The following is a 27,254-nucleotide window of genomic DNA, read 5'->3' on the forward strand; positions in this document are numbered from 1 at the left end:
ACACACCCACTCACACAATCAGGCACACACATCCACCCCTCCGCTCATTATCTCTTTCAGCTGTTTCCCCTTTCGTTCCCCTATACTCACCTCTCTCTTGATTGTCTTTGCTTCTTATTCCCTCTTCCTAGTTCAGTCGTCTGGCTATTTCTGTTTTGGCTCTGATTGAAGCCTGTGATTTATGTTCTAATTATTCAGTGAAGGCAATTTGCTTTATTAAACACTGTTAACTGCATCCTTGGTCTTCCATTGTTCTTACCTCTAACAATATTGTGCTATACAGTAGTCAACATTTGAAGAGGATCAAAACCTTTCTTCAGCATTATTCTAAAACCAACATGATGAGACAATTGTTCTACTTTGTCTTATGAAGGTTTCAAACTTGCAGAGCAGGTTTAGCCAGTGTCCATATGAAAGAGCAAGAAATTTATTGTTATTTGTGAACGTAGATGAAGAAGAATACTTTAAGTGAAGTGAGAGAAAGTGACATTCAGCCAAGTATGGTGACCCATACTCAGAATTTGTGCTCTTCATTTAACCCATCCGAAATGCACACACACAGAGCAGTGAACACACACACACACCCGGAGCAGTGGGCAGCCATTTATGCTGCGGCGCCCGGGGAGCAGTTGGGGGTTCGATGCCCTGCTCAAGGGCACCTAAATCATGGTATTGAAGGTGGAGAGAGAACTGTTCATGCACTACCCCCACCCACAATTCCATCCGGCCCGAGACTCGAACTCACAACCCTTCGATTGGGAGTCCGACGCTCTAACCATTAGGCCACGACTTCCCAAGCGGAATCCTCCATCAGCTGCTCCTCCTTCACTGCACACGACTCATGCAAACTGACCCAACATTTAGCAAGGCAGGAAAACCTTCAGTCTTCCTGAAGGAAAATATGTTTCACTGTAATTTAATGCTGTTAAATAGAAAGTGTAAAAAAATGAAAAAACTAGTGTAGGCTATTCTTTAAAATATATAATTCTACTTGCAGTATATAATAATATAGGGTTGGCTATAAACAAACAAACACACAAAAAATGTTAAGCAATGCATAAGGTAAGGTTGGGCTCTCTCATTCCCTCACTCAGGAGAAATCCAAACGTTTACATATGCGTGATGTTGCCCATTTGAAGCTTAACTATTAATCATTGGGTAAAACAGGTTGTAGTTCACGCGTGTTTCAGTATGGATGGAAAATTATAATTAGCAAAAATAAGCCTTCATATTGTAACCTTATCAAAGAACCTAATAAAATATGAAAATATGGAATATAGGCTCTGTGAAATTGCACTAGTGATGGTTCGTCCATGAACAAATCTATAAGGCTTTCTCATGTTCCCTTGTGTTTTTCTTGTTTATTGTTTGTTTCTTGTTGTTATGATCTCTTGCCTGTTTTTTGGATGTGATATTGGATTCCCCATTAAATACTGCTATTGGATCTCTCGTTTTCTGTGCGCATTCGCTAACAGAAACCCCCTTTCTAACGACAACAAAGGGAACCCCCTTTACACAGGCAACGCCAAGTAACTTATCTCCAGACTCTGATCTGTACTGATGTATCTAATATAATTTTACCTTCATCGATGAACTCAATGGGAGGGTTAATTAAGTGACCGATGGCTGTTCATGTCTATGCAATTTAACGTATTGCTGTAAACTTGGGATTTCACATTTTCATTCTCTTTTTCTCTTAAACTCATTCTTTCCTGACTTTCTCTCTTCCTGCAACTTGTGTGAATGTGTAAGCGCGTGTGCGTTAGATTAGTTTATGTAGTTTATTTAAAATAAAGCCTTATTCTTATTGAAAATTGACGATCTTGTTACTGTCCTAATTAATTGTGTTTTAACTATACTTTGGATATTAATATCCAATGCAGAGTTGATGTTATACAGCTCTTTCAATGAATCGCTGGCCTTCTCAGTGATCAGCCATGAAACAGTGATTCTGTTCAAATTCCCTTTAAATCTTTAATGATTCCCTTTCAGCTAAACTGAACTGTTTCCCTTACATGCCCCTTCACTTAACCAAAGGGCCAGCTATGAGGGTCTATGGACCCTTCCCTCGAAATGCAATTAACACGTCAAACCTGCCTCCTCATATTTGCGGTCGGCCTCCTCAACGATGTGTTTGGCCTCTTTGAGCTGGATCTCCTGGATCTCCATCTTCTCCTCATCCTTCAGAGCCCTGTTCTCAATCACCTTCATGCCTCTGGAAGCAGAAAGCAAGAAATGGATTGAAAGAGACAACAAAATCTCTCTATAGCATTACTAGGACTCAGTTTGGATCGATAGCTTGCTAAAAAAAATAAAATAAAAGAGGAATTTTTTTTTTAAAGCAGCCAACTTATCTGCAACTAAGCTCTGGGATCAAAGACAAAGTTTAAGCTTCTAAATGTTTTCTTGCATTATCACAACAGTCACTGTCAGAACAGATGAATGGGAGGGAAAAAGCACTTAAGAGCTAGGCCAGGTCTCGGTACAGAGTGGTTCTATGCAGGCGTGCTGGGCTGGAGACAGAGGGACTCTGTGTGTGCAGACAAAGGGAGGGAAATGCAGCCTAGTGGCTCTACAAATTACTGTTTATTCAGGAACCCACTGGCTCTACGCAAACAACTCATGTCAGTGGTTAAGGCCAAAAACAGCATCACATAACTACGACCGACCGAAGTTTTTTCAAAACGTTCCAAAAAAAAAAAAAAAGTGTTGGTGAAAAGTGAAAACCAAAATGAAATAAAAACTTGACACACATTTTTGGATGTTTTATACTACAAGTATTTTTAATGTATGAAAAAAATGCTTTGATTTATTTTATAGCATTATTTAGTTAAAATTAATTTATTTTATTGTTAAAATAAAATAAAAATAAAAACAAACCAAATTATTTCATATTATAAAGTTAAAGCAATAATAATAATAATAATAATAATAATAATAATATTAATAATACTTCCCTAAACCACTACGATTACGAACTACTCATGTAGGGTCGTGGTGCTGGTGATAAACAGATTACATGGACTTCCCTCGGCGCACACAAACAGTCTTTATGCAGGGCACCAGATGTGCAGTGCAGGCAGCATGTTGTCATTTCAATAGCAACACATCGGCGGAGCTGCGGAGCTTCCATGGCAACCAAAGACATACCATCTGATAACATTATTTCTAGGGCTTAAAGTCATATTATATGTTGGTATATATAGGCAATATATTATTATTTTAAGAATCAGTCAAAATTTTGCATCAACACACAATCAAGTTCCATTTACCAATTGCCATGCTCTCAGACAAAGGGTTGTGAAATCGGTCGTAAAACCCCTCCATAACTGCATTTTCTCAGATCTTAAGAGATTTAATGTCTCTTTTATTCAGTTAATCTAAGGCTGTGGCTAAAGAAAATTGTAGTTTGTGATCTTGTGTCTCTTTCTTTCAGTGTTTGTTCACAGCAGATGTTGGAATGATTGAAATAATGTTTCAGAAGCATCATACTAACTTTTAAATAACATTCTACTTACATTAAGGTAACTGGATATTTGAATTTTTTTGGAATGTTACAAATAAAGGTTCCTAGAACGTTGAATGTTTGAGTAACATCAAACCTTTTAAAAACGCTCCAAATTTTATGTTCCCAGAACCAACACTGAATATTTGGAGAATGTTTTTGTAACAAAATTTTGTTAGCTGGGTCGCTGGAAAAACACATTAGTAGATGGCAATTTAATTCTCCTACAGTTACTACTGACAGCTCATTTAAATATTTGTAATTATTCATAATTAATTGTAATTATTTATATAAATTTCCCTTTTGACCTAATTTACTACAAGTTATTAAAATGGCTACCAAGATAAGTTAGGAGACTAAACTGCTCAAGACATTTTTTGTCCCTCAATTATCTAACAGTTGTGTCAGGAATGTTGTTTCTGGAATCCTTTCACCAGTCTTATAATCTTCAATAGACTGTTAGTATAGACTGTAATAGACTGTAAATGCAGTTGTCTCTTTTCCTCAGATTGTCAGCTTCTACCTGGAAATAACTTTACAACAGAGTGCAACATTCCAGGAAATTTTATGTGCAGAGATGGTGAATGTATTCCTGGAGGTTTGCAGTGTGATGGCTTTTCAGACTGCTTCGACAAGAGTGACGAGAAGGGATGCCGTAAGTCTTACCTTCACTGCACAGTAGAGTCCACACAGAGCTGAACAAATTTTAATCTATAAAAATCTCTTACATTGTTAACCACCATTGCACTTCACCATCTAATAGGGGACCAGTGTCCTTCAGCTTAGTGAAATCACTACTACATTGCCAGATCTGTTGCTGTGTATGTTTAGCATGTACAGTTTAGCCTGTGTGGAAATGGCCATGCAATAGTGAACAAAATGGTGACCTAAGCATGGAAACATCTAAATTAACTGATATTGTTCAAGTAAAAATAATTATTTAACATCACTGAACCAAACTTAAACACGTCAGGTTACACCAACAAAACTCATTTTATGGGTTTAAACAAGTAGAGAGAGCTCTTTAAGGTAACAACTGCAGGTCAATACTTGGAAGAGTGAAGAGTGAATTTGTTAAATAAAATGACTTTGGTCCCCAGTTAGATGGCGATCTGCGATGCCTGTTTGGCTGATTTTCCTTTTTTTTGCATCATAAACACACTGTATATGATTTAAAAGTCAAAAAGCAACATTTAATGACAAATTGCTGCGTTGAAAAGTTTCAGTTGATTTCGATAAAATACATTTTAACATTGGCACTTAATGTACTTAAACTTGACCATTTATGGCACTCAGATAGGTATGTTCTACGCACTAGTTTTGATAGTGATAAATAAGCTATATATCTGGTTTCAACATTATTTATCCATTAGCCATTCTCTTTAAATATAATAAGAACCAGCTGTATGCAAAGTGACAAAACGTATAATTCCCCTTCAGGAACTTGAGCTGCGTCCGAAAGCGCTATGGGAACGGCCTTCAGCGTGACCAGTTTTGAATAAGGTGTAATCAGTCCCATGAATGGGCGTGATGTCATAGGCTGGTGACGTAGGAAGCTATAAAAGCATGTGAGGTGGAATGAGCATCAATTCTTTTTTTCATTGTCGGGGCTAATGGTGAATTGCTTCAGTCAGATTAATAAGGCTCAGGAGGCAGAGTTCCAGATGTCAAAATATAGACTTTATTACTCAAAGCAACAAAGCCGAGATAACGGGCACCACATCTGAGTTCTCTGTCTGTCTCTTTTTTTTTTTTTTATACATTTTTTATTGTTTTGATGTCTTTCAACTCACAGAATGATTAAGACAACATTCAGCCATTACAACAGCAAGGAAAAAAATCTCACAACAAAACATAACATACAAAAAAAATAAAAAAAATAATAATAAATAAATAAATAAATAAAAAATTATTAATTTTGAAAAAGTATATAAAATTAAAACATGGATGGAAAAGAAAATAATAATAATAATAATAATAATAAAATCATTAACCGTTCGGTTACACTGAAGTGTAAACAACAGATATAAAAACAAAAGATGCATGTATTGCTTCAGAATATGCGAGACTGTACATGTATAACAGTGCTGAAAGAAGTCTATAACAGTTATAGAAAAGGCAATTAGAACCAAAACAGGGAACTGTAAATACAATTATAAACATATATAAAAATAATAACTAAGTGTATAAAGAAATAGAGGGAGAAAAAAAAAAAAAGCAAACAAAGCCTGAAACCTGGGGGGGGGGGGTTAATCTCCTTAATTCAAGTCAGTAGACCTTTGAGCTTCTCCAAAGTTTGAGCCCAGAGTCTGATGGTGTCCTCTCTTGCACCATGAATGCGTGCAGTGGACAATTCGAGATATACCACATCTATAAATGTGAGAACCCAATGTTGTTTATTAAGAGAATGTGGAGGCTTCCATCTCGTTGCAACTAATTTCTTGGCAGCTGTTAAGCCATCTAAAAACACCCGTTTCTGAATTTTGTTAAGTTGGATGCCAGAGAGCTCATTTAAGATTAAAACAGATGGAGACAAAGGGACAGAGACATTTAATATAGTGGACAAATTATCTTTAACCATAATCCAAAAGTTAGCAACCCCAGGGCATTCCCAAATCATGTGATAAAAAGTACCAAATTCACTTGTGTGGCAGAGTGTACAATTAGGATCAGGTTTAAGTTTCATATAATAAAGTTTACGTGGGGTCAGGTATGTCCTATGGATAAAATTAAAATGGATTTGTTGATGATCTGGATTCCTAGAAGCAAGCATTACCATAGCCCAGACATTGTTCCAATCAAAACCAGGGGAAAGGTCTGGAATATCTGCCCGCCAAGAAGAGTCTATTGTCAAAGGGGGATACACTTTTGAAGAAAAAAACCATATAATTTAGAAACTAATCCTCTCGTTCCCTGGGTCTCACATAATATTTTCAGTAAAGGGTGGTCTTTAAGAGGAGCCTTCCAAGGGACCCCATAGGCCTTCATGGCTGCTCTCAACTGCAAGTAAAAAAAAAGGTGGATCTCTGCAGATTAAATTGAATAGAAAGCTCTTCAAAGGTGTAAAGGCCCTTGTCACCCATTATATCACCCAAGGAATCCCTTTGTCTTACCACTGTCGACACTGGCCAAACTTAATAGGGTGCTTACCAATGAGCAAACCATAGTTATTAAAGATAGGAGAGTAGGGATTCCAATTAGAGCTGATATCACATGCTTTTCCTGCTGCTCTCCATACTGAAAGAACGTGTGACACTAAAGGACCGAAACAAAGTTTACTTTTATTTATAGGGATATTAGCAAATAAAACTTCGTCCAACTTTAGTGGAAGAACCAGATTCTCCTCCAGGGAACGCCAAGAGACATAAATTCCACCATCATACCAGCTGAACAAGGGACGTAATGTAAAAGCCCAGTGATACAACTTAAAGTTGGGGAGTGAGAGTCCACCAGCAAATCTATCTCGTTGCATTGTGGAAAGTTTAAGAAGTGGTCGTTTGCCATTCCAGACAAATTTGGTGATTATGCTCTGTAACCTGTCCCAAAAACGGGACGGAGGAGGCAAGGGCAGCATGGAACTTACAAAGTTAATTCGAGGTAGTACATTCATTTTTATAATCGAGACACGTGATCTAAGAGAATTTGGAAGTGACAACCAATTGTCCAGGTTACAAGAAATTTTAGACAGAATACCCTCATAGTTGGTTTTAATTATATACTGCAATGAAGCACCAATCGTGATACCCAAATACTTAAATTGCTGAACCACTGGTATATCTGAGGGTAGAGCTGTTTCTCATTGCGTCATTCAGTGGAAGAAGTGCCGACTTTGACCAGTTTATTTTATATCCAGAAATCTCGCCAAAGCGGCCAAAGATTGTTAAGATGTTACGTATGGACTGCAATGGGTTACCTAAATAAAGAAGGACATCGTCTGCGTACAACGAAATATGATGACTGGTTCCACATATTGTGATTGGGGTGATACCTTTATCTATGCGTATGGTCTGTGCAAGTGGCTCAAGCGACAATGCAAAAAGAAAAGGACTTAGAGGGCATCCCTGACGAGAGCCTCTGGCTATGTCAAACAACGAAGAACAAGTTCTACCTGTCAACACCATGGCTGTGGGATTTGCATACAACACTTTGATCATACGAATGTAAGAGGACCCCAAAGCCATAACCTTCAACACAGACCACAGACGATCAAAGCGCTTTCATAGCATCTAGAGAAAGAACAGCAGCAGGAACAGTTGATGAAGAAGTGCCATATATTATATGGAGTAATCTTCTAACATTATCAGATGTCAACCTGGTTCTAATAAAACCAGTCTGGTCACAGTTAACAAGCTTAGCCATGACTGGCTGAAGCCTTCGTGCAAGCAATTTAGCATAAATTGTTAGATCAGCATTTAGAAGAGACAAAGGCCTATAACTTGAGCAATCATTTGGGTCCTTGTCTTTTTTGAGCAAGAGTGAAATAACGGCAATATTCACATCTCTAGAAAAATACCCTCTTTCAACAGCAGCTTGAATCATATCAAAAAGTAGAGGGCCCAAAGTGTCCCAAAAGGATGTGTAAAATTCAGGGGGAATTCCATCCAACCCAGGAGACTTACCGCTACGCATATCGGAAACAGCCTCCTTTAGCTCATCTAAGGTTATGGGGGTATCTAATTTTAAAGAGTCTTCCTCAGATAGTTTAGGGAGCAGTATTTGTTTTAGAAAATTGTCACACGTATCCTGGTTATGCAATACCTACGAGCTGTATAATTCAGAGTAAAAGCTGCGAAAGGTATTATTAACCAGTGAGGGTTCATTAAGAATGTCACCATCTTTGGACTTGAATGCGCTGATATCTGAAAAATGTTCATTTGACCGCAATCTAAGAGCGAGTAAACGGCTGGGTCTAGACCCATTAAAATAGTACAACTGCTGCGTCCTATGAATTAAAAATTCTGTGCGCTGCTTCATAATAGCATTTATCTCTTTTTTCACAAGATTAAATTGAAGCCTTACATTCTCATCATAACTTTGTTGTAAAAGGAAATCTAAAGCTGAGAGTTTAGACTCTAAACAGTGTAATCTAGATGAATGAGCTTTCCTTATGCTAGAAGCATAACATACAGTAAAGTTCCTAATAAACCCCTTGATAGCATCCCAGAATATGCGTGGGTCCTCGACTGAACCTTTATTTATATTGACAAAGTCTATTAGTTGACTTAAGAACTTGGATTTGAATGCTTCGTCTCGGAGAAGTGTGGTGTTGAAACGCCCTCTAGGGGCCTGAGCTGGATTAGAGCTAAACAAAACAGAAGCAATCACTGCCTTGTGGTCAGAAAATGCCACTGGCAATAAGCTAACATTAACAATCTTATGAAACAAGCCTCTAGAAGAAAAAATAAAGTCAATTCGCGAGACTGTCTGTCTCTTTTTATACCGTTATTTCTTACCAAAGTTGGTAGTTCCTGTTTTTATTTGGCACTGCCTGCCCGGTTTTCCACACTTTATCACAAGTCCACCTAGTCATTTTTTTTTTTATGATGGAATTCGGACAAATCAACAATTAAGGAATCGCCTCTCCCTATTGGTTGGCTGTGGTCACGGGGGCCATACAAGCCATAATTAATTCTGGCACTCTCACACACATACATTCTCCATTTACCTACATTTCTACTCTCACACACTTACATTCTCTTTTCACATACATACATTTCTAGGTTGCACTTTATTTTACAGTATGTGTACTAACATGTACTTATAGTGTACTTACAGTGTATTTATCTAAGAAAGTTCTGGTAATACAAGGTAACTACATGGGGTAGGGTTAGGTTTAAGGGTAGGTTCAGGGTTAGTACCTAGTTATTACATAGTTATTGTAATTACTATAATAAGTACATGGTATGTACATGAGGAACAGGACTGTAAATTAAAGTGCTACCCATTTCTACTCTCACACACTTACATTCTCCGTTCACATACACACATTTCTACTCTCACACACATACACTATCCTTACACATACATACATTTCTACTCTCTCTCACACACTTACATTCTCCTTTCAAATACATATGTTCTTGCTTTATACACATACATTCTCCTTACACATACATATATTCTTGCTTTCACACACTTACATTCTCCGTTCACATACACACAGTTTTACTCTCACACACATAAACTCTCCTTACACATACATACATTTCTACTCTCTCTCACACACTTACATTCTCCTTTCACATATGTGACCCGTCACGGAAACCAGTGACACAAGTCGGCAGCACAACTTTCGAGCAAAATGAGAAAGAAGCGTTTTTTTTTTTCAAAATTGGTGATTTTCGTTTTTTTGCACAATCTGTTAGTTGATATCACAAAAAAGCCTCTCCGTGTTTGAGATAGCAGTATTGGTATATTTAAAAGCGTACATTTTGAGGTTGAAATCAGGTTGTTTGTCGGAGATTCTAGCACGCAGTAGGGGCGTTTCATTGTCTGTCTGTATTTCCATACTGGATAAGCCGGCTTTTGTTTCTTTTGTTATTGCCCCCGCCCTCCGAGGGACGTGTGGCTACTTAGTAAGCAGCGCTCTGGCCGGCTGTAGCTTATATCAAAATTCAGTGAAGATGTACGCCGCAAAGATGATCGCAGACAAGCTGAACCATGGCCGTTACACCTAAAATGTTTTGAAGTACTTCTTCGACAAGCCGGATGCTTATAATCAAGCGCTCACTGATTCTGAAGACGATCTGAGCAAAGATGAAAGCGGCATAATAAGACTGTAATATCCCCCCCCCCCCCGGAGGGATCTGGCGGCTCCGAAGGAAATCATCAATGAGAGAGCGATCCAGGACGTCCCGGGATGGAACCCAGCTTCTCTTCCCAGGACCGTAACCCTCCCAATCCACTAGAAATTGATGGCCGCGACCGCAACGACGCATATCAAGAATCTTGCGTACAGTGTAGACTGACGTGTCTACGGCCTGAATAGGAGGAACGGAAATACGAGAAGGAACGCGTACAACTGACTTTATGCAGGAAACGTGAAAAACCGGGTGAATCTGTCAGAGCTTAGGAGGTAGCCTCAATTTTACCGTGACAGGATTGATGACCTTGGAAATCTGAAAAGGTCCGATAAAGCGGGGAGCTAATTTACGAGACGGTGCCTGAAGAGGCAAATTGGTAGTGGAAAGCCACACTCTTTGACCACACACGTACCTAGGACTCTTGACACGACGTTTATTAGCATTTCTTAGAACGCGGATCCTTGAACGACCCAGAACGTCTCCAAGTGCGTTTACAGCGTCTAATAAAAGCTTGAACGGAAGGAACGTTGGACTCGGTCTCTTGCGAGGAGAATAGGGGGGGTTGGTATCCCAGACAACAGTGAAACGGCGACAGACTGGTAGCGGAGGACGGGAGCGAATTGTGAGCATATTCAGCCCAAGGTAATTGTTCGACCCACGAAGAGGGATTCTGAAACGCCAGGCTGCGCAAAAGTTGACCGATTATCTGGTTGGTGCGTTCCGCTTGCCCGTTAGTTTGGGGGTGGAAACCAGATGAGAGGCTGACCGACGCACCAGTCAGACGACAGAATTCCTTCCAGAACTGAGACGCGAATTAGGGACCCCTATCGGAAACTACATCAGAGGGAAGCCCGTGATTCTTGAAAACGTGAGATACCAGTACTTGGGCGGTCTCCTTAGCAGAGGGGAGCTTAGGAAGTGGTATAAAGTGAGCGGACTTGGAAAAACGGTCTACTACAGTGAGAATTACAGTATTACCAGCCGAGGGGGGGAGGCCGGTAATAAAATCAAGACCAATGTGGGACCAAGGACGCGACGGAATGGGAAGTGGTCTAAGGAGACCGGTCGGAGGAGAGTGACCAGTCTTAGTCTGAGCGCAAACAGCGCAAGAGGCTACGAAGCGACGTACATCGGGCTCCAAAGTGGGCCACCAAAGACGCTGACAGACTGTAGCTAACGTGCCCCTAACGCCAGGATGGGCAGTCAACTTGTTAGAGTGGGCCCACTGAATAACTGCCAAGCGAACAGAAACCGGGACAAATAGGAGGTTCTTAGGAACGTTACGCGGAGCGGTCGATTGGGACAGAGCGCGCTTTACGAGCCTCTCAATACCCCAGACTGCGGTACCAATTACTCGCCCCGGAGGGATTATCTCCCGGGGTGTGGGGATGGCGTCTGAGGAGTCAAATAGACGAGACGAGGAGTCAGGCTCGACGTTTTTAGAGCCAGGTCGATAAGAGATAGTAAAATCGAAACGCGTGAAGAACAATGACCAACGTGCCTGACGCGCATTAAGTCTTTTCTACATTTCTATGATCGGTCGAGACAATAAACGGAATGGTAGAGCCCTCTAACCATTGTCTCCACTGGCCAAGAGCCAAACGGATGGCAAGGAGTTCACGATCCCCCACATCATAATTACGTTCCGCAGGGGAGTGGCGGCGAGAAAAAAACGCGCACGGATGAATTCTATTATCTGAGTCTGAACGCTGGGAGAGGACGCCCCCAACGCCCGTCTCCGACGCATCAACCTCGACTATGAACTGTTTGGATACAGTATTGTTCAAAATAATAGCAGTACAATGTGACTAACCAGAATAATCAAGGTTTTTCGTATATTTTTTTATTGCCACGTGGCAAACAAGTTACCAGTAGGTTCAGTAGATTCTCAGAAAACAAATGAGACCCAGCATTCATGATATGCACGCTCTTAAGGCTGTGCAATTGGGCAATTAGTTGAATTAGTTGAAAGGGGTGTGTTCAAAAAAATAGCAGTGTGGCATTCAGTCACTGAGGTCATCAATTTTGTGAAGAAACAGGTGTGAATCAGGTGGCCCCTATTTAAGGATGAAGCCAACACTTGTTGAACATGCATTTGAAAGCTGAGGAAAATGGGTCGTTCAAGACATTGTTCAGAAGAACAGCGTACTTTGATTAAAAAGTTGATTAGAGAGGGGAAAACCTATAAAGATGTGCAAAAAAATGATAGGCTGTTCAGCTAAAATGATCTCCAATGCCTTAAAATGGAGAGCAAAACCAGAGAGACGTGGAAGAAAACGGAAGACAACCATCAAAATGGACAGAAGAATAACCAGAATGGCAAAGGCTCAGCCAATGATCACCTCCAGGATGATCAAAGACAGTCTGGAGTTACCTGTAAGTACTGTGACAGTTAGAAGACGTCTGTGTGAAGCTAATCTATTTTCAAGAATCCCCCGCAAAGTCCCTCTGTTAAAAAAAAGGCATGTGCAGAAGAGGTTACAATTTGCCAAAGAACACATCAACTGGCCTAAAGAGAAATGGAGGAACATTTTGTGGACTGATGAGAGTAAAATTGTTCTTTTTGGGTCCAAGGGCCACAGGCAGTTTGTGAGATGACCCCCAAACTCTGAATTCAAGCCACAGTACACAGTGAAGACAGTGAAGCATGGAGGTGCAAGCATCATGATATGGGCATGTTTCTCCTACTATGGTGTTGGGCCTATTTATCGCATACCAGGGATCATGGATCAGTTTGCATATGTTAAAATACTTGAAGAGGTCATGTTGCCCTATGCTGAAGAGGACATGCCCTTGAAATGGTTGTTTCAACAAGACAATGACCCAAAACACACTAGTAAACGGGCAAAGTCTTGGTTCCAAACCAACAAAATTAATGTTATGGAGTGGCCAGCCCAATCTCCAGACCTTAATCCAATTGAGAACTTGTGGGGTGATATAAAAAATGCTGTTTCTGAAGCAAAACCAAGAAATGTGAATGAATTGTGGAATGTTGTTAAAGAATCATGGAGTGGAATAACAGCTGAGAGGTGCCACAAGTTGGTTGACTCCATGCCACACAGATCTCAAGCAGTTTTAAAAAACTGTGGTCATACAACTAAATATTAGTTTAGTGATTCACAGGATTGCTAAATCCCAGAAAAAAAAAAATGTTTGTACAAAATAGTTTTGAGTTTGTACAGTCAAAGGTAGACACTGCTATTTTTTTGAACACACCCCTTTCAACTAATTGCCCAGTTGCACAGCCTTAAGAGCGTGCATATCATGAATGCTGGGTCTTGTTTGTTTTCTGACAATCTACTGAACCTACTGGTAACTTGTTTGCCACGTAACAATAAAAAATATACTAAAAACCCTGATTATTCTGGTTAGTCACATTGTACTGCTATTATTTTGAACAATACTGTACATCAGGAGTCATGAGAATAGGCGCAGATGTAAATAGATGTTTTAAACGATCAAAAGCCTGCTGAGCAGCCTCTGTCAACCTAAAACTTGACTTGACCGAAGTGAGAGCTGTGAGAGGCGCGGCTATTTGGCTGAAATTGCGTGTAAAGCGTCTATAGAAATTGGCGAACCCAGGAAACGCTGTAACGCGACTCGAGACTCAGGAATGGGCCACTCGGTAACGGCTCGTACCTTAACGGGATCCATGCTTATTCCCCCTGCCGAGATTACGGAACCAAGAAAGGTAACGGAGTGGGCATGAAATGTGCATTTCTCGGCTTTTACGAACAGACGGTTCTCCAGGAGGCGCTGGAGAACACGGCAAACATGTTGGACATGAACCTGGAGGGACTGTGAGAAAATAAGAATATCGTCTAAATAACGAAGACGAAAACGTTAAGCATATCTCTCAGTACGTCGTTGACTAATGCTTGAAAGACTGCAGGTGCATTTACAAGGCCGAATGGGAGAACCCGATATTCAAAGTGCCAAAGTGGGGTATTGAAAGCGGTCTTCCATTCGTCCCCCTCCTTAATGCGGATCAGATGATATGCGTTACGTAAATCTAACTTAGTGAAGACCCTCGCTCCCTGTAAAAGCTTGAATGCGAATGCCATAAGCGGCAAAGGATAACGATTCTTAAAGGTTATCTTGTTAAGCCCCTGGTAATCGATGCAAGGTCGTAGTGAGCCGTCCTTCTTCACAAAGAAAAACCCGCACCTGCAGGCGAAGAAGAGGCGACAATGGTTCCTGCGGCTAACGAATCTGACAGATAATTTTCAAGTGCTTTGCGCTCAGGACCAGATAATACAAACTGCCACGAGGGGGCGAAGTACCGGGTAACAGATCAATACTGCAAATCATAGGGACGGTGTGGAGGGAGAGAAGCGGCCCGGAACCGACTAAAGACCGCCCTCAGATCATGATACTCCTCCGGAACCCCAGTCAAATCGGCTGACAGGGACAGGGGAGACAGAAGGGTTAGCGGATAACAGACAATTGACATGACAAGACAGGCTCCATGACAGAATACTATTACTAGACCAATCGAAGTGGGGATTGTGTCTGACTAGCCAGGGGTGACCTAGAACTGTCGGGGAGTAAGGGGAGTGAAAAACTAAGAATGAAAGAGTCTCTTGATAGTTACCTGAAACAGTTAAAGCTAACGGGATAGACTGAAGACCGATACTGGGCAGGGGACTGCCATCTAAGGCAAAAAGGGGTGTGGTCTGTTTACGGCTCCTCAAAGGAATACCTTGTCTACGAGCCCAGGCTTCGTCAAGGAAATTCTCCTCAGCACCTGAGTCTATTAAAGCCTTGCATGCAACGGTGGTACCAGCCCAGCTTAAGGTGATTGAAATGGTTGTGCAGGACGTGGACAAGGAGGTCAAGGAGGTTGCGGTCGCCAGTACCCCCTCTCCTACTGGCAAGCGTTGGCTTTTACCGGGCAGTACAAAACAAAGTGGTTGGCCGCTCCGCAGTACAGGCAGAGTCGATGGACTAGGCGCCGTTCTCTCTCCTTGGCAGATAGACGCAGACCGCCCAGCTGCATTGGCTCTGGAACAGGGCTGGAGGTGGGAGGAGACGACGCTGCAGCCGTAGAATAGGAGGTGGAGTCAATGCCTCTGACGCGGCGACGTAGTTCAAATCTCTTCTCCACGCGGATAGCGAGATCTATGAGTGGGTCGAGACTCGTAGGCAACTCGAGGGCTATGACTTCATCCTTGACATGAGCGCTAAGTCCCTCCAGAAAGCGTGCCGCAAGGGCGGTCTCGTTCCAACCGCAGGTGGTCGAGAGAGTATGGAACTCTATGGAGTAATCCACCACGGATCGCCCTCCCTGGCGGAGTGAGGAAAGCAGATGGGAAGCCTCCTCACCATGGGCCGAACGGTCGAATACCCGTAACATCTCCTCCTTGAAAGTATCGAAGCACGTGGTATATTCGCCCTTGCTTCCCACGCAGCTGCTCCCCAACTGCGGGCACGCCCAGTCAGAAGAGAAATGACATATGCAATCCGGGCTCGTTCATGAGCATAGGTGACTGGCTGGAGGGAAAAAAACACCTCACACTGAGTAAGGAACGGACGACATTGAGTGGGCTCTCCACTATAGCACGGGGGATTATTCACCCGCGGCTCTGGTGTGTCAGGCGACCCTGGAGGGCGCGGTTGATCTCTCCGGAGCAGCTGAACCTGGGTGGACAAATCAGATAGCTGAGCAGCCAGCGTCTCGACCGCTCGACGAGTAGCGGTAAGTTCCTCATCATGTCTTCCTAACATTGCACCCTGCAGTTCAACAGCCGTGTGTATGGTTCTCTCCTTTGCTGGATCCATCGTTGGCCAGATTATTCTGTGATAAGGATGAGATCAGATCCAAAAATGCAATGAAAAGAGTTTATTGAGAGAGCGGAGACACGAGTCTCTTCAAACGGGAACTCAGGAAGTTGCAGGTTATGCAAAATAAATAGTCTCTTTTAACTTTAACACAGGCTGATAGCAAAAAGGACAAAGGAAAGGTTACAGGGCGGTCTCAGAAGAGGGTCCCCTTTTCAACGGGTCAGTGGCTCTCTCGTGACTCTTGTGAGTAGCTGGTATGCAGCAGGTAGTCAGGGAAACCGGTTAGCGGAACCTTGACTTCTCATCCCCACGTACTGTGTGGCTGGAATGCACAGAGCTCAGCTCAGGGAGATCGACGACAGGAGAAGGGCTGGGCACAGTAGAAGAGAGGTTAATAGGCAATGATATGGTGTAGCTGACCTGAACCAGACAGAGACAGGACTGTGACACGACAAGAGAAATACAGCAGGGTTTGTAGATAGCCACCAGCATCACACTCTGACGAAATAATCCGGCAACTGACAAGAAAGCAGAGGACATTAAGTAGCAAGCGGGTTAGAGGGGGGAACAGGTGAAACGGATCAATGAGACAATAACTAATGAGGCATAGCTGAAGAGGGAAAGGGAAAGAATGAGATAGTAATCAGCGGAGGGAGGAAAAAGGAAAGGAAAAGCCAGAGAGAAGAACCAGACTCATAACATTATGGAGTGAGTTTCCATAAACATCAAAGTTTGTCATTTTGTGTTCATTCTAAGAACACGTACACGTTATCTCCTGTTTAGTCCATGTTTAGACCTTCCCATATCTACCTATTGTTATTAGCTAGCTCATAGCTCATCGGTTATTACAGAATCCTGTTAAAAAAGTCCTAATGCTACACAATTAAATCAATTCACCAAGTTTTATGTAGAAAATTAGCATCAATATGTACTTTTTGTTTACATAAACATTAAAATAATAACATTAAAAATGATGGCCACATTTGAAAGAGTAAAGATTTTTTATAAAAAGATAAAACACACATATTTTCAATCATTTTTAAAAAAGTCAAAAAAGATAAATTACGGACATTTACAATGCACATTCTCCTTTATTATTAATAGTATGCGGTCTGATTTTTCCCGTTGTGTCTATTGTTGCTATGCAGGGGGTATGGCTTATCTAAATGGAGATGTAAATGAGCCCCATTGTCACTCGCAGCAGTGAGAACTGCAAATCTTCAGAGGCTATTTCTGCTGTTCCAGCTTTTTTGAGTGCCTACCTTCAAATGGCCACAGCTTCTCCAAATATTATCAGATTTCCATGTGTTACACATCATTGGAAAGCTTGGAGACTACACTTTCAGAATCTGTGAATAACTCAAAATGCCCCAGACTTGTGTCCCTATTTTCCGTGATTGGTCACATATGTTCTTGCTTTACACACATACATTCTCCTTACACATACATCTTTTTTTTTTTGCTTTCACACACATGCATTCTCCTTTTACATATATATATTTCTACCTTTTGTGGTATCCATTACTTCCTGTTTAAGCAGGAAGTCACTCTTTATTTATTTTACTATTTTTACTATTTATTTTAATATTTGTACTTATTTATTTTACAATCAATTGAGCCGATTCCCATTCTCGTTGCCAATTTATTTAGTTCTTTGTTTTTTCTTTTTTTTCTTTTTTTACATTTATGAAATGTTTATTTTGCTCTGTTACTGGCCAAACTAACCTTGAGCAAACAAACAAACAAACAAACAAAAAATATGCAACATGAAGCAAGTGCACAAAACAAAAACATCAGATTGGCTGAATTAATATTTTATTATTACTATTTATTATTATTGGTTTTATTTCCTTAATTATATGTGTGTCTGCACTATATTTGTAGTTTCTGTATTGGAAGCTCCTGTCCAAATTTCTTCTGTGTCAATAAAGCTCTTTCTGATTCTGATGAAAATGCTAATTCAATCTCTGACAGCAGGTGGCGCTTATAGAACACTAATATAGCACTGAGTTATTGCTGCACGCAGAGCTGCAATTGAAGAAACACAATATTAAATAAGTAAATGAAAATCTAAAAATGAATAAACCACAATGAGTCTTGAGTTATTTAAATAATACAAAGATATCGCTGTCCCTAACTTGCAACCTCCCACTTAATTCACTTCCTAAATTAAATGAAAAAAATAAAAATAAACTCGGACTCTTATAATACGTCTATCTGGCAACACGACTGAGGCTGAGCTCGCATCCTCAATCACAACTCGCTCAAAGGACGAGGCCATGTAACCTTTTCAGAACAATAATATGTATTTATTTATTAAAACCCAGACTATACTCCTTCCGTTTCAACTAAACGCCTTCCGTTTCCACTATACTCTCTCTCGCACATACATACATACTCTCTCTCGCACATACACACATTCTTCTCTTACATACATACATTCTATATATGTATGTGTATATGTATGTGAAAGGCGAGTGTATGTGTGTGAGAGTAGAAATATATGTTTGTAAGGAGAATGTATGAGTGTGAAAGCAAAAATATATGTATTTGTAAGGAGAATATATGTGCGTGAAAGCAATATATGCATATGATAGGAGAATGTGTGTGTAAGAGTAGAAATGTATGCATGTGTAAGAAGAATGAAAGTGTGTGAAAGCAAGAATATATGTATCTGAAGGGAGAATGTAAGTGTGTGAAAGCAAGAATATACGTATGTGAAAGGAGAATGCAAGTGTGTGAAAGCAAGAATATATGTATGTGAAAGGAGAATGCAAGTGTGTGAAAGCAAGAATATATGTATGTGAAAGGAGAATGTAAGTGTGTGAAAGCAAAAATTGTATGTATGTGAAAGCAAGAATATATGTAGGTAAAAGGAGAATGTAAGTGTGTGAGAGTGCCAGAATGAATTAAGGCTTGCACGGCCCGCATATATATTAGGGGTGTAACGGTTCACAAAATTCACGGTTCGGTTCGATACGATACACTGATGTCACGGTTCGGTTCGGTTCGGTTCGGTACGTTTTAGATACAGCAAAATGTAAAAACATCTCAACTTTTCAGAATGCTGCAAGCGCACCGCGGGTCATGTGACAAGAACTAACCAATCAGCTTCATCCTTTCCCGTAACAACGTTGAAAACTCAGCCAAGATGAAGGATCAGCTGATCATAGTTGTATATGGATTGCAATTTTGAAATAAATTTAGTAGCAGAGCTACTGCAAGCGATTTTTAGAGCTTGCAAATCCATTTATCATTCGCTGAAATTTCCGCGTCTCATGGAGAGAGCACGTCATTGTTGCTTAGCAAAGACAGACGCCTCATGAGCGCTTCTGCCCGAGCGCTTTGGAAAGGAGGAGAAAGACGTGCTTAGTGTTTTCCACGCGTTTTTAGGCGCGATATGTGAACGGCCCCTAAGGCGCTCGCTCACTCAGTACGCGCTGAAGGCTCGTTGCAAAATGTCTAATGCATTTAACAGACCAGAAATATAAGATCCTAAAATAACCAACAGGTCTGGTGTGGGTGCACTTTGGATTCCCTGTAAGCTATAATACCGGTGTCTAAATGCTGCAGGGATAGTTTGTTGCGTGCTTGTTTCTCATTTTTTTCGTCTTTTCCCAGATACTGACACAATAAGGTGATGTCAGCGTAAATGAGTTGACATGTTTCAAGTATTCCCGCTGGTGGTTTTTTTTTTTTTTTTTTTTTTTTTTTGTATTCCCGCTGGTGTACCCTGTCGTGTTGCAGATGCGACATACCGTTGTTTTTTTATCCACCACTCTCTTGCCAATTCATACCTGTCAAGTATCCCGTTTTGGCCGGGAAAGTCACGTATTTTACCCTTCTTTCCCGCCGTCCTCCCGTATTAGTATTTTCCCGTAAATCTCCCGTATTTAATTTTTTTTTATTATAACCTGCGTTATTAATAAAATAATAATAATAAAAACATTCCCAATCTGAGCTCTGTCACTAGTCTCGCGATAACTGCCACCTGTAAGTAGCCTTTCGCGAGGGGTGTGTGAGGTCAGGTGACATGAGTTATAACGCGGGAAAAACAACAACAACAAAAGAAAAAACCGAGACGGATGATGGATGCTACGATAGAGAGTGAAGGCACACCTGCCAAAGAACCAAAACCCATGTGTAAATACCAGGATAAATGGGACAGCGAATTTACTTTTTTAAAGAATGCAAAGTCTGCAACAAATTTGTACAACAACTCACTAAAAGAGTAAAAGAAAAGTTATGTGAAATAAAAAGAAAAACTGTAAAAGAAAAGCAATATGAAATGAAAAGAATGTGTGGAATGAAAATAAAATGTAAATGTAAAGACAAGCAATGTTATATTAACAGAAAATATGCAAATAAGCCTTTAAATAAATGCTCTTCATATATACCCTTTTGTGTTTTCATTTGGGCTATAACACCTGTCTTAAAATGTAAGGAGCTCTGTTGGGGTGGTGGGACTGTTTGCGGTGGGCGCCGGAAAATTTCCCTTATTTTCAAATTCAAAACTTGACAGGTATGCTTGCCATCACCATTATAGCTTAAAGGGAATCCAAAGTGCACCCAAACACCAGACCTGTTGGTTACTGGAGGATCTTCTTTTTTCTGGTATGTTAAACACATTGGCCATTTTGCAACGAGCCTTCAGCGCGTACTGAGTGAGCGAGCGCCTGACTGAGTACCCTAACATAAACATATAAGATGGTGTTTTTTTCTTCTTCGGGAGTGTCAGGGGCGTTGCCTGTTACGTCGTTTGGGTTATTGGGATACCTTGTTGAACGCATATCATTATATTTCTCTTTTTTTTTTTTTTTTTTTTTTTTTTTTTTTAATATAATGAATTAGTCCAACGAACCGTTCGGTATACATAATGCGTACCGCGTACCGAACCGAAAGCGTCGTACCGAACGGTTCAATACGAATACGCGTATCGTTACACCCCTAATATATATATATATATATATGAAGGCGAGAATATATGCGGGGCCGTGCGAGACTTAATTCATTCTGGCACTATATATATATATTTCTGGCGTATATATATATATATATATATATATATATATATATATATATATATATAGTCATATATATATTTCTTTTTTTTATATATTTCCAACAAATCAGCAACCTCGGGAAACCCCCTTTCAATGACAACAAAGGGAACCCCCTTTACACTGGAGACAGCAAGTAACACCTCCAGGCTCATAATTTAACTTCATTTAAGAACTCAATGCAAGGTTTAATTAAGTGATAGATGGCTGTTCTTGACTATGCAATTTCACATATTGCTGTAAACTTGGGATTCCACATTTTCATTCTCTTAAACTCATTCTTCCCTAACTATCTATCTTCCTGCACCTTGTGTGAATGTGTGAGTGTGTGTGCTTATGTGTTAGATTAGTTTATGTGTCTTAGATTTATCTAATAAAGCCTTATTCATATTGAATAGAGAAATATCTTGTGTTTTGTGCTTACAAGTTAATGTCTTAAACTGCCGATCTTGTTACTGTGCTAATTAATAGTGTTTTCACTATACTTTTAATATCCATACAATAATATCCAGTGCAGAGATGATGTTAAATGGCTAATTCAGTGAATCACATGGCGTCTCAGTGATCAGCCATGAAAAGTGATTCTGTTTAAATTTCCTTTAAAATATTAAATGATTCCCTTTGAGCTAAATTGACCTGTTTCCCTTATAAAAACAATGGACCAACACCAGCAGGTGACATTGCACCCCAAATCATCACAGAATGTGGAAACTAAACTCTGGACTTCAAGCAACTTGGGCTATGATCTTCTCCACCCTTCCTCCAGACTCCTAGGACCTTGGTTTTCAAATGAAATACAAAGCTTGCCTTTATCTGAAAAGAGGACTTTGGACCACTGGGCAACAGTTCTTCTTCTCCTTAGCCCAGATAAGACGCCTCTAACATTGTCTGTGGTTCAGCAAATTCCTTGACAGGTCTGTGTGTGGTGGCTCTTGATGCCTTGACCCCAGCCTCAGTCCATTCCTTTTAAAGTTCAAATCAAATTCTTGTATCAATTTTGCTTGACAATCCTCATAAGGCTGCGGTTCTCTTGGTTGGTTGTGCATGTTTTTCTTCCACACTTCTTTCTTCCAGTCAACTTTCTGTTAACATGCTTGGATACAGCACTCTTCTTTGCTAATGAATGTTTGTTGCTTACCCTCCTTGTGAAGGGTCAGATCAGCAGTCTTCCCCATGATTGTGTAGCCTAGTGAACAAAACTTAGAGACCATTTTAAAGGCTCAGGAAACCTTTGCAGGTGTTTTGAGTTGATTAGCTGATTGGCATGTCACTATATTCTAATTTGTTGAAATGTTTTGTTGTTTTCACAATTTGAGTTGAATTATTGAAAGAAATGAACTTTTCCACAACATTCTAATTTATTGAGATGTACCTGTATATTAGGGATGAATGCTTAAAATGTAACTGACAGTGTAATGTGATTTTTTTGAGCAATTTTACAGCATCTGCTGAATAGTTAGAAAAATATGCTACACATATCAAACTTAATTGTGTCTTTGAAAGAAAAAATAAATAGGTTCATATGTTTAATTAAACTCAGAAACAATTAAACAAATAAACACTATAAACACAGCAGGCTATTTAAGTTTCCCTCAGTCCACAACAAACCCTTTAAATTTAACAGTATTCGACAGTAACAGAATTGTTGAGTATTAGTATAATGCGTTTATGATGCAAGAAATGGCAAATAAACCAAACAGGCGTCTCACTTCACCATCTTACTGGGGAACAAATTTTATTTGAACAAATGCACTATTCTGTGTCCTCACCACACTGCTTAAACTCTACCAAAGTATCAAAGGCGGTGCTCAATACATGCAATTTTTCTTGTGCTTCAGAGTTCACTGTTGTTCCTACAGATGCAGTAAATCAACACATTGTTGGCCTAAATGGTCCCCAGTTAGATGGTTAAGGGTGACATGATCTGTTCGGTTGTCTTTACATTTAACAATTTAGATTGTGTACATTTTTCAAAGTGTCAATGTTGAAATGTATTTTATTGAAGTCATTTGAAAATTGCAAATCAAAAATATAATTTTGCATCTTGACCTTTAAAACTTAGTTTGTGATCTAATAAATAGAGAATCAGCCAAACATGTGTCGTATTTACCATCTAACTGGGGACCAAAGTCATTTTATTTAACAAATTCACTCTTCCATTCCAAATTCACTCTTAAAAGATTTGACATGCAATTGTTACCTTAAAGAGCTCTTTCGGCTTGTTTTAACCCATAAAATGAGTTTTGTTGGTGTAAACTTAAGTGTGTTAGTAGGGTCAGATTAAGGTGGTCAGGGGCCCCTAGGCTGCTCTTTGCGTGAGGCCCCCACTTAATCATTATGCTTTACTGTAGAAATTAATATAGTGCCATAAATGGTCCAAATGCAAATAGTAAGGAGAACTGGCATACACACACACACACACACACACCAGTCCTACAGTGTTTCCTCTACATTCCCAGTATTCCTGCAGGATTTTGTGAGACTGTTATGGGTGCACTATGGTTCCCCTTGTCTAAAGAGTTTTGTGGGTATAAGAATATTTTGTTTATTTTTAACTTAAATGCTTAAGTCTAGTGCATTTTGAGAGCAGAATCAAGTGACTAGATCAATGAAGAATGTGCTCTTTCTTAGCAGTAATAGTTTATTTATATGGTGGTAGGGAATAATTTACACTATATAAATTCTAATAAAAGCTACAAATGCAATTATGTCAAGAGCAGGGAATTATTTTTCTCCACATATTTAGTTGTTAAGAAAATATTTTTACAGAAAAAAAAAACTCAATGACCACATACATGACTGGAAAAAAAATGAATAAATTCTACTTTCTGAGTATGAATCATCATATGCAGTAAAAGTCATAAAAGTCTCTTTAAACCTTAGAACTGAACATGAATTATGAGCTTCTAGAATGTTTATCTACCAAACTGAAGTCCTTTCCACAAATTGAACATTTAAATAAAAACAGAATAAATAACAAAAAAAGTCATATTAAGTGCAAACAATAAGTGCTCTCTCTATATTCAAAGTGCAAATAGAGACCAATTTATTTTAAAGCAAGATGCAGAGGTAAAGACAACTACAAGTCCTAAAAATCCTCCTTTGATATTTCTTATGGGCAATGAGTTTTTTTTTTTTTTTTTTTGTGTGTGCTCAAGAAAATTTAGAATAACAAAAAAATAGTCCGGCGGTCGACTTCCAGACGGCAGATGGAGTAGACCTGTTTGCCGTTAGAGTGTCTCACCCACTCTAACTATTTGTTTTGAGTCACTCCATATGTTAATTTCCCCTTTAAACAGATCATAAGGACAAAATGTATACTCTTTGGTCTCAAAAGTGAGTAAACAAGGTAGAAAAGAAACCAAACCGGACCCTACTGACAGATAGTCCATTGAGCTCAATATGGCAGGGATCACTAAATTGTTGGATGAACATCGTCAGGCCTTAACAATATTCACAGCCGGCGAAACAATATTCACTTAATTGGTATGCCGGAATCTATTGAGGGGCCCCGTCCTTCTGCATTCTTTTCACAGCTCCTATTTGACGTCCTAGGGAAGGATGTTTTGTCTTCTACACCTGAGATTGACCGTGCTCATAGGGCTCTCATCAGAAAACCTGCGGCCGGAGAAAAGTTGTTTTCTATATGTTTTGCCGTAACTAGGATTTACACAAGCTCCAGTCTGGATCCAGAACACCTGAGAAGAGATGATGCTGACCCTCAGAGGACCCCAGATGATGCTAACCCTGAATGAACAAACAGAAATAACAAATATTGCTACAAGTGTGTCTGCATTATATAATAATTGCTGTTAATAATGTTCATCATCTGGCTGACTATGACTTGTATTATTTTTTTCTGAAAAATCCTGTCATACGCGCACAAACTGGCAGTCACCACTTATAAGCTACTACTAAATATTGTAGAAACATACTTTTCTGTAAAGTTGCTTTGTAATGATTTGTATTGTAAAAAGCGCTATACAAATAAACTTGAATTGAATTGTGTGCTGTCATCATTCGACTGCACCGTTATCAGCAAAAAGACCTGATCATCCACCAGGCCAGAGCTAAAAGAGGCAAGCTGATGTTCCAAGATAGCCTGATCAACATATATGAGTACTATGCACCGGAAGTGATGGTATAAAGATCTAACTATAGACAGGTGATGACTGATCTGTAAAATTTGGGACTCAGACCAGCTGTTATCTTTCCTGCGAGGCTGTCCATCAGGACCAAAGATGGGAGTAGGAGGTCGTTCTCGTTGTTGTCTGAGGCCCCGTCCACACGGAGACGCGTTTCTGTGAATACGCACAAATTTTTTATCGGATAGGATCCGGTGTTTTCGCAAGGTGAAACCGCTATTTTTTGAAACCGGGTCCCAGAGTGGATAAATTTGAAAACGCCGTCTTTGCGTTTTCGTCTGGACGGCTAATCCGTATATTTTCTGAAACGATGACGTCATCAGCCCACGTCTCCCCCCTAGTCAGACACCTCTACGTCACGTAACAGCAACAAAAACATGAACAAACACATGTTCGTTTGTCTACCACGCGCAAGGTTTATGAGCATAGTCCAAGTCTTCTTCTCTGTTTTTAGTGTATCTCTGTGGCAGAATTACAGCGCCACATACTGGTCTGGCATGTATACTACATCATTTTGCGGTTTCGTGTGGACGCGGATATTTCTTGCGACGAGAAAAAAAAAAGATTGGATTGGGGTAAGCTACGTCTCCGTGTGGACGGGGCCTGAGACTAAAGAGTATGTGGCATTAGTCCAGAATGACTCTCTGTAGTAACTAGTGCATCATTCATTCAAAATATAAACAGCAGTTTATTTCAAATATACAGTATATGTATATGGCATAGACTGTATTTCAGCCTCACCCAGATGTTATAGTTACACATACTTATGAAAAGGGATACATTGATTTTAGTTTTGCAGTGTCACATTTACTGCATTTACATTAATGATATAATTTACAATTTTATTATGAAAGCGTCCCTGCTTTTTTGTATTGTATTTTATGATTGATTTAGTCTGGACCACTGGTAATGCAGCCATGTTAGCTGAGTCAGTTCAGTGTATGCCTCTTTGAGGACAGGTTCATCTTGTTTCTTTGTGCATCTAAGAGCCTTATTTAATCAATGATCTGTATTTAAGTGATTTACCCTCGGCTCATTTGCATTGAATTAATATGGCATATTTGGGGTTCTGCATTTATTTGTTTGGTTATTATAATTTTATTTTCTTCTTTGTTTACTTATTCTTTCTTTGCAAGAAGTACTGCAGACGTCAATTTTCTAACTCCTGACTTCTTGTTTTGATCTTGTGAGTGTGTGGGCTCTAATTTTTGCCTCCGTTTAAGTAAAGTTTTTCTGTGTGGTGAGTTTTTTTTTCATGTTCCTTTTTTCGTTGGAGTTTTGGGTTGTTCTCTTCTGTTCTTCTCATCTTTCCTCTTTTTCAGTGTGGACCTTATCAGAATTTTAAATCTATAAAATTACAAGTGTGACTACAATGACAGACCATGCACTGTGTCTAGTCTCTTGGAGTGTCAATCTACCTGCTTCTTAAAAAAAGATAAAGACCCCACCTCTTGTGGTAGCTACAGACCTACAGTCACTCATTAATGTTGATTGAAACATTTTGGCCAAAGTCTTATCTTGTTGTCTTCAGTTGGTTTTACCATCTTTTTACACCAGGGATACATTCATTCTTTAATACTAGGAGGCTCCTTAATATTCTTATCTCCCCTCCATCTGACTCACCAGAAATAATTCTGTCTTTAAGTGCCGAGAAGGCATTTGACAGTGTTGAATGGGTTTATTTATTCTTTATTTTAGTGAAGTTTGGGCCTTAACTTTATTTCTTGGATTTAGCTTCTTTACTCATCATGGGTTGCTTCAGTTTATACTAATGGCTTGCATTCACCTCTTTTTTTCTCTCCAGCATGGGACGTGTCAGAGCTGTCCTCTTTCAACTTTACTTTTTAATCTTGCTATAGAGATTCTAGCCATTTCGCTTTGTAGCCATACTGATTTTAAGGGAATGTCTCCTTATGGTTCAGTTAATAAACTATCTCTCTTTGCTGACAATCTTTTA

At 39.8% G+C, this 27,254-nt stretch overlaps 1 protein-coding gene across 3 annotated transcripts in view; it reads left to right on the forward strand.

The window, feature by feature from the left end:
- ldlrad3 (low density lipoprotein receptor class A domain containing 3) overlaps window positions 1-27,254 on the forward strand; it is an 80,700-nt gene that overhangs the window by 13,285 nt on the left and 40,161 nt on the right. For 2 of the 3 annotated variants that reach the window (XM_026259645.1, XM_026259646.1), the window contains exon 2: window positions 4,014-4,160. The exons of the other annotated variant lie outside the window; for it this stretch is intronic. In XM_026259645.1, the coding sequence (XP_026115430.1) occupies window positions 4,014-4,160 (147 nt within the window). The remainder of the gene's footprint in view (window positions 1-4,013; window positions 4,161-27,254) is intronic. 3 annotated transcript variants of the gene reach the window in all.

The sequence above is a fragment of the Carassius auratus genome, unplaced genomic scaffold (genome assembly GCF_003368295.1).
Source record: "Carassius auratus strain Wakin unplaced genomic scaffold, ASM336829v1 scaf_tig00215224, whole genome shotgun sequence".
NCBI classification, from domain to species: domain Eukaryota; kingdom Metazoa; phylum Chordata; class Actinopteri; order Cypriniformes; family Cyprinidae; genus Carassius; species Carassius auratus.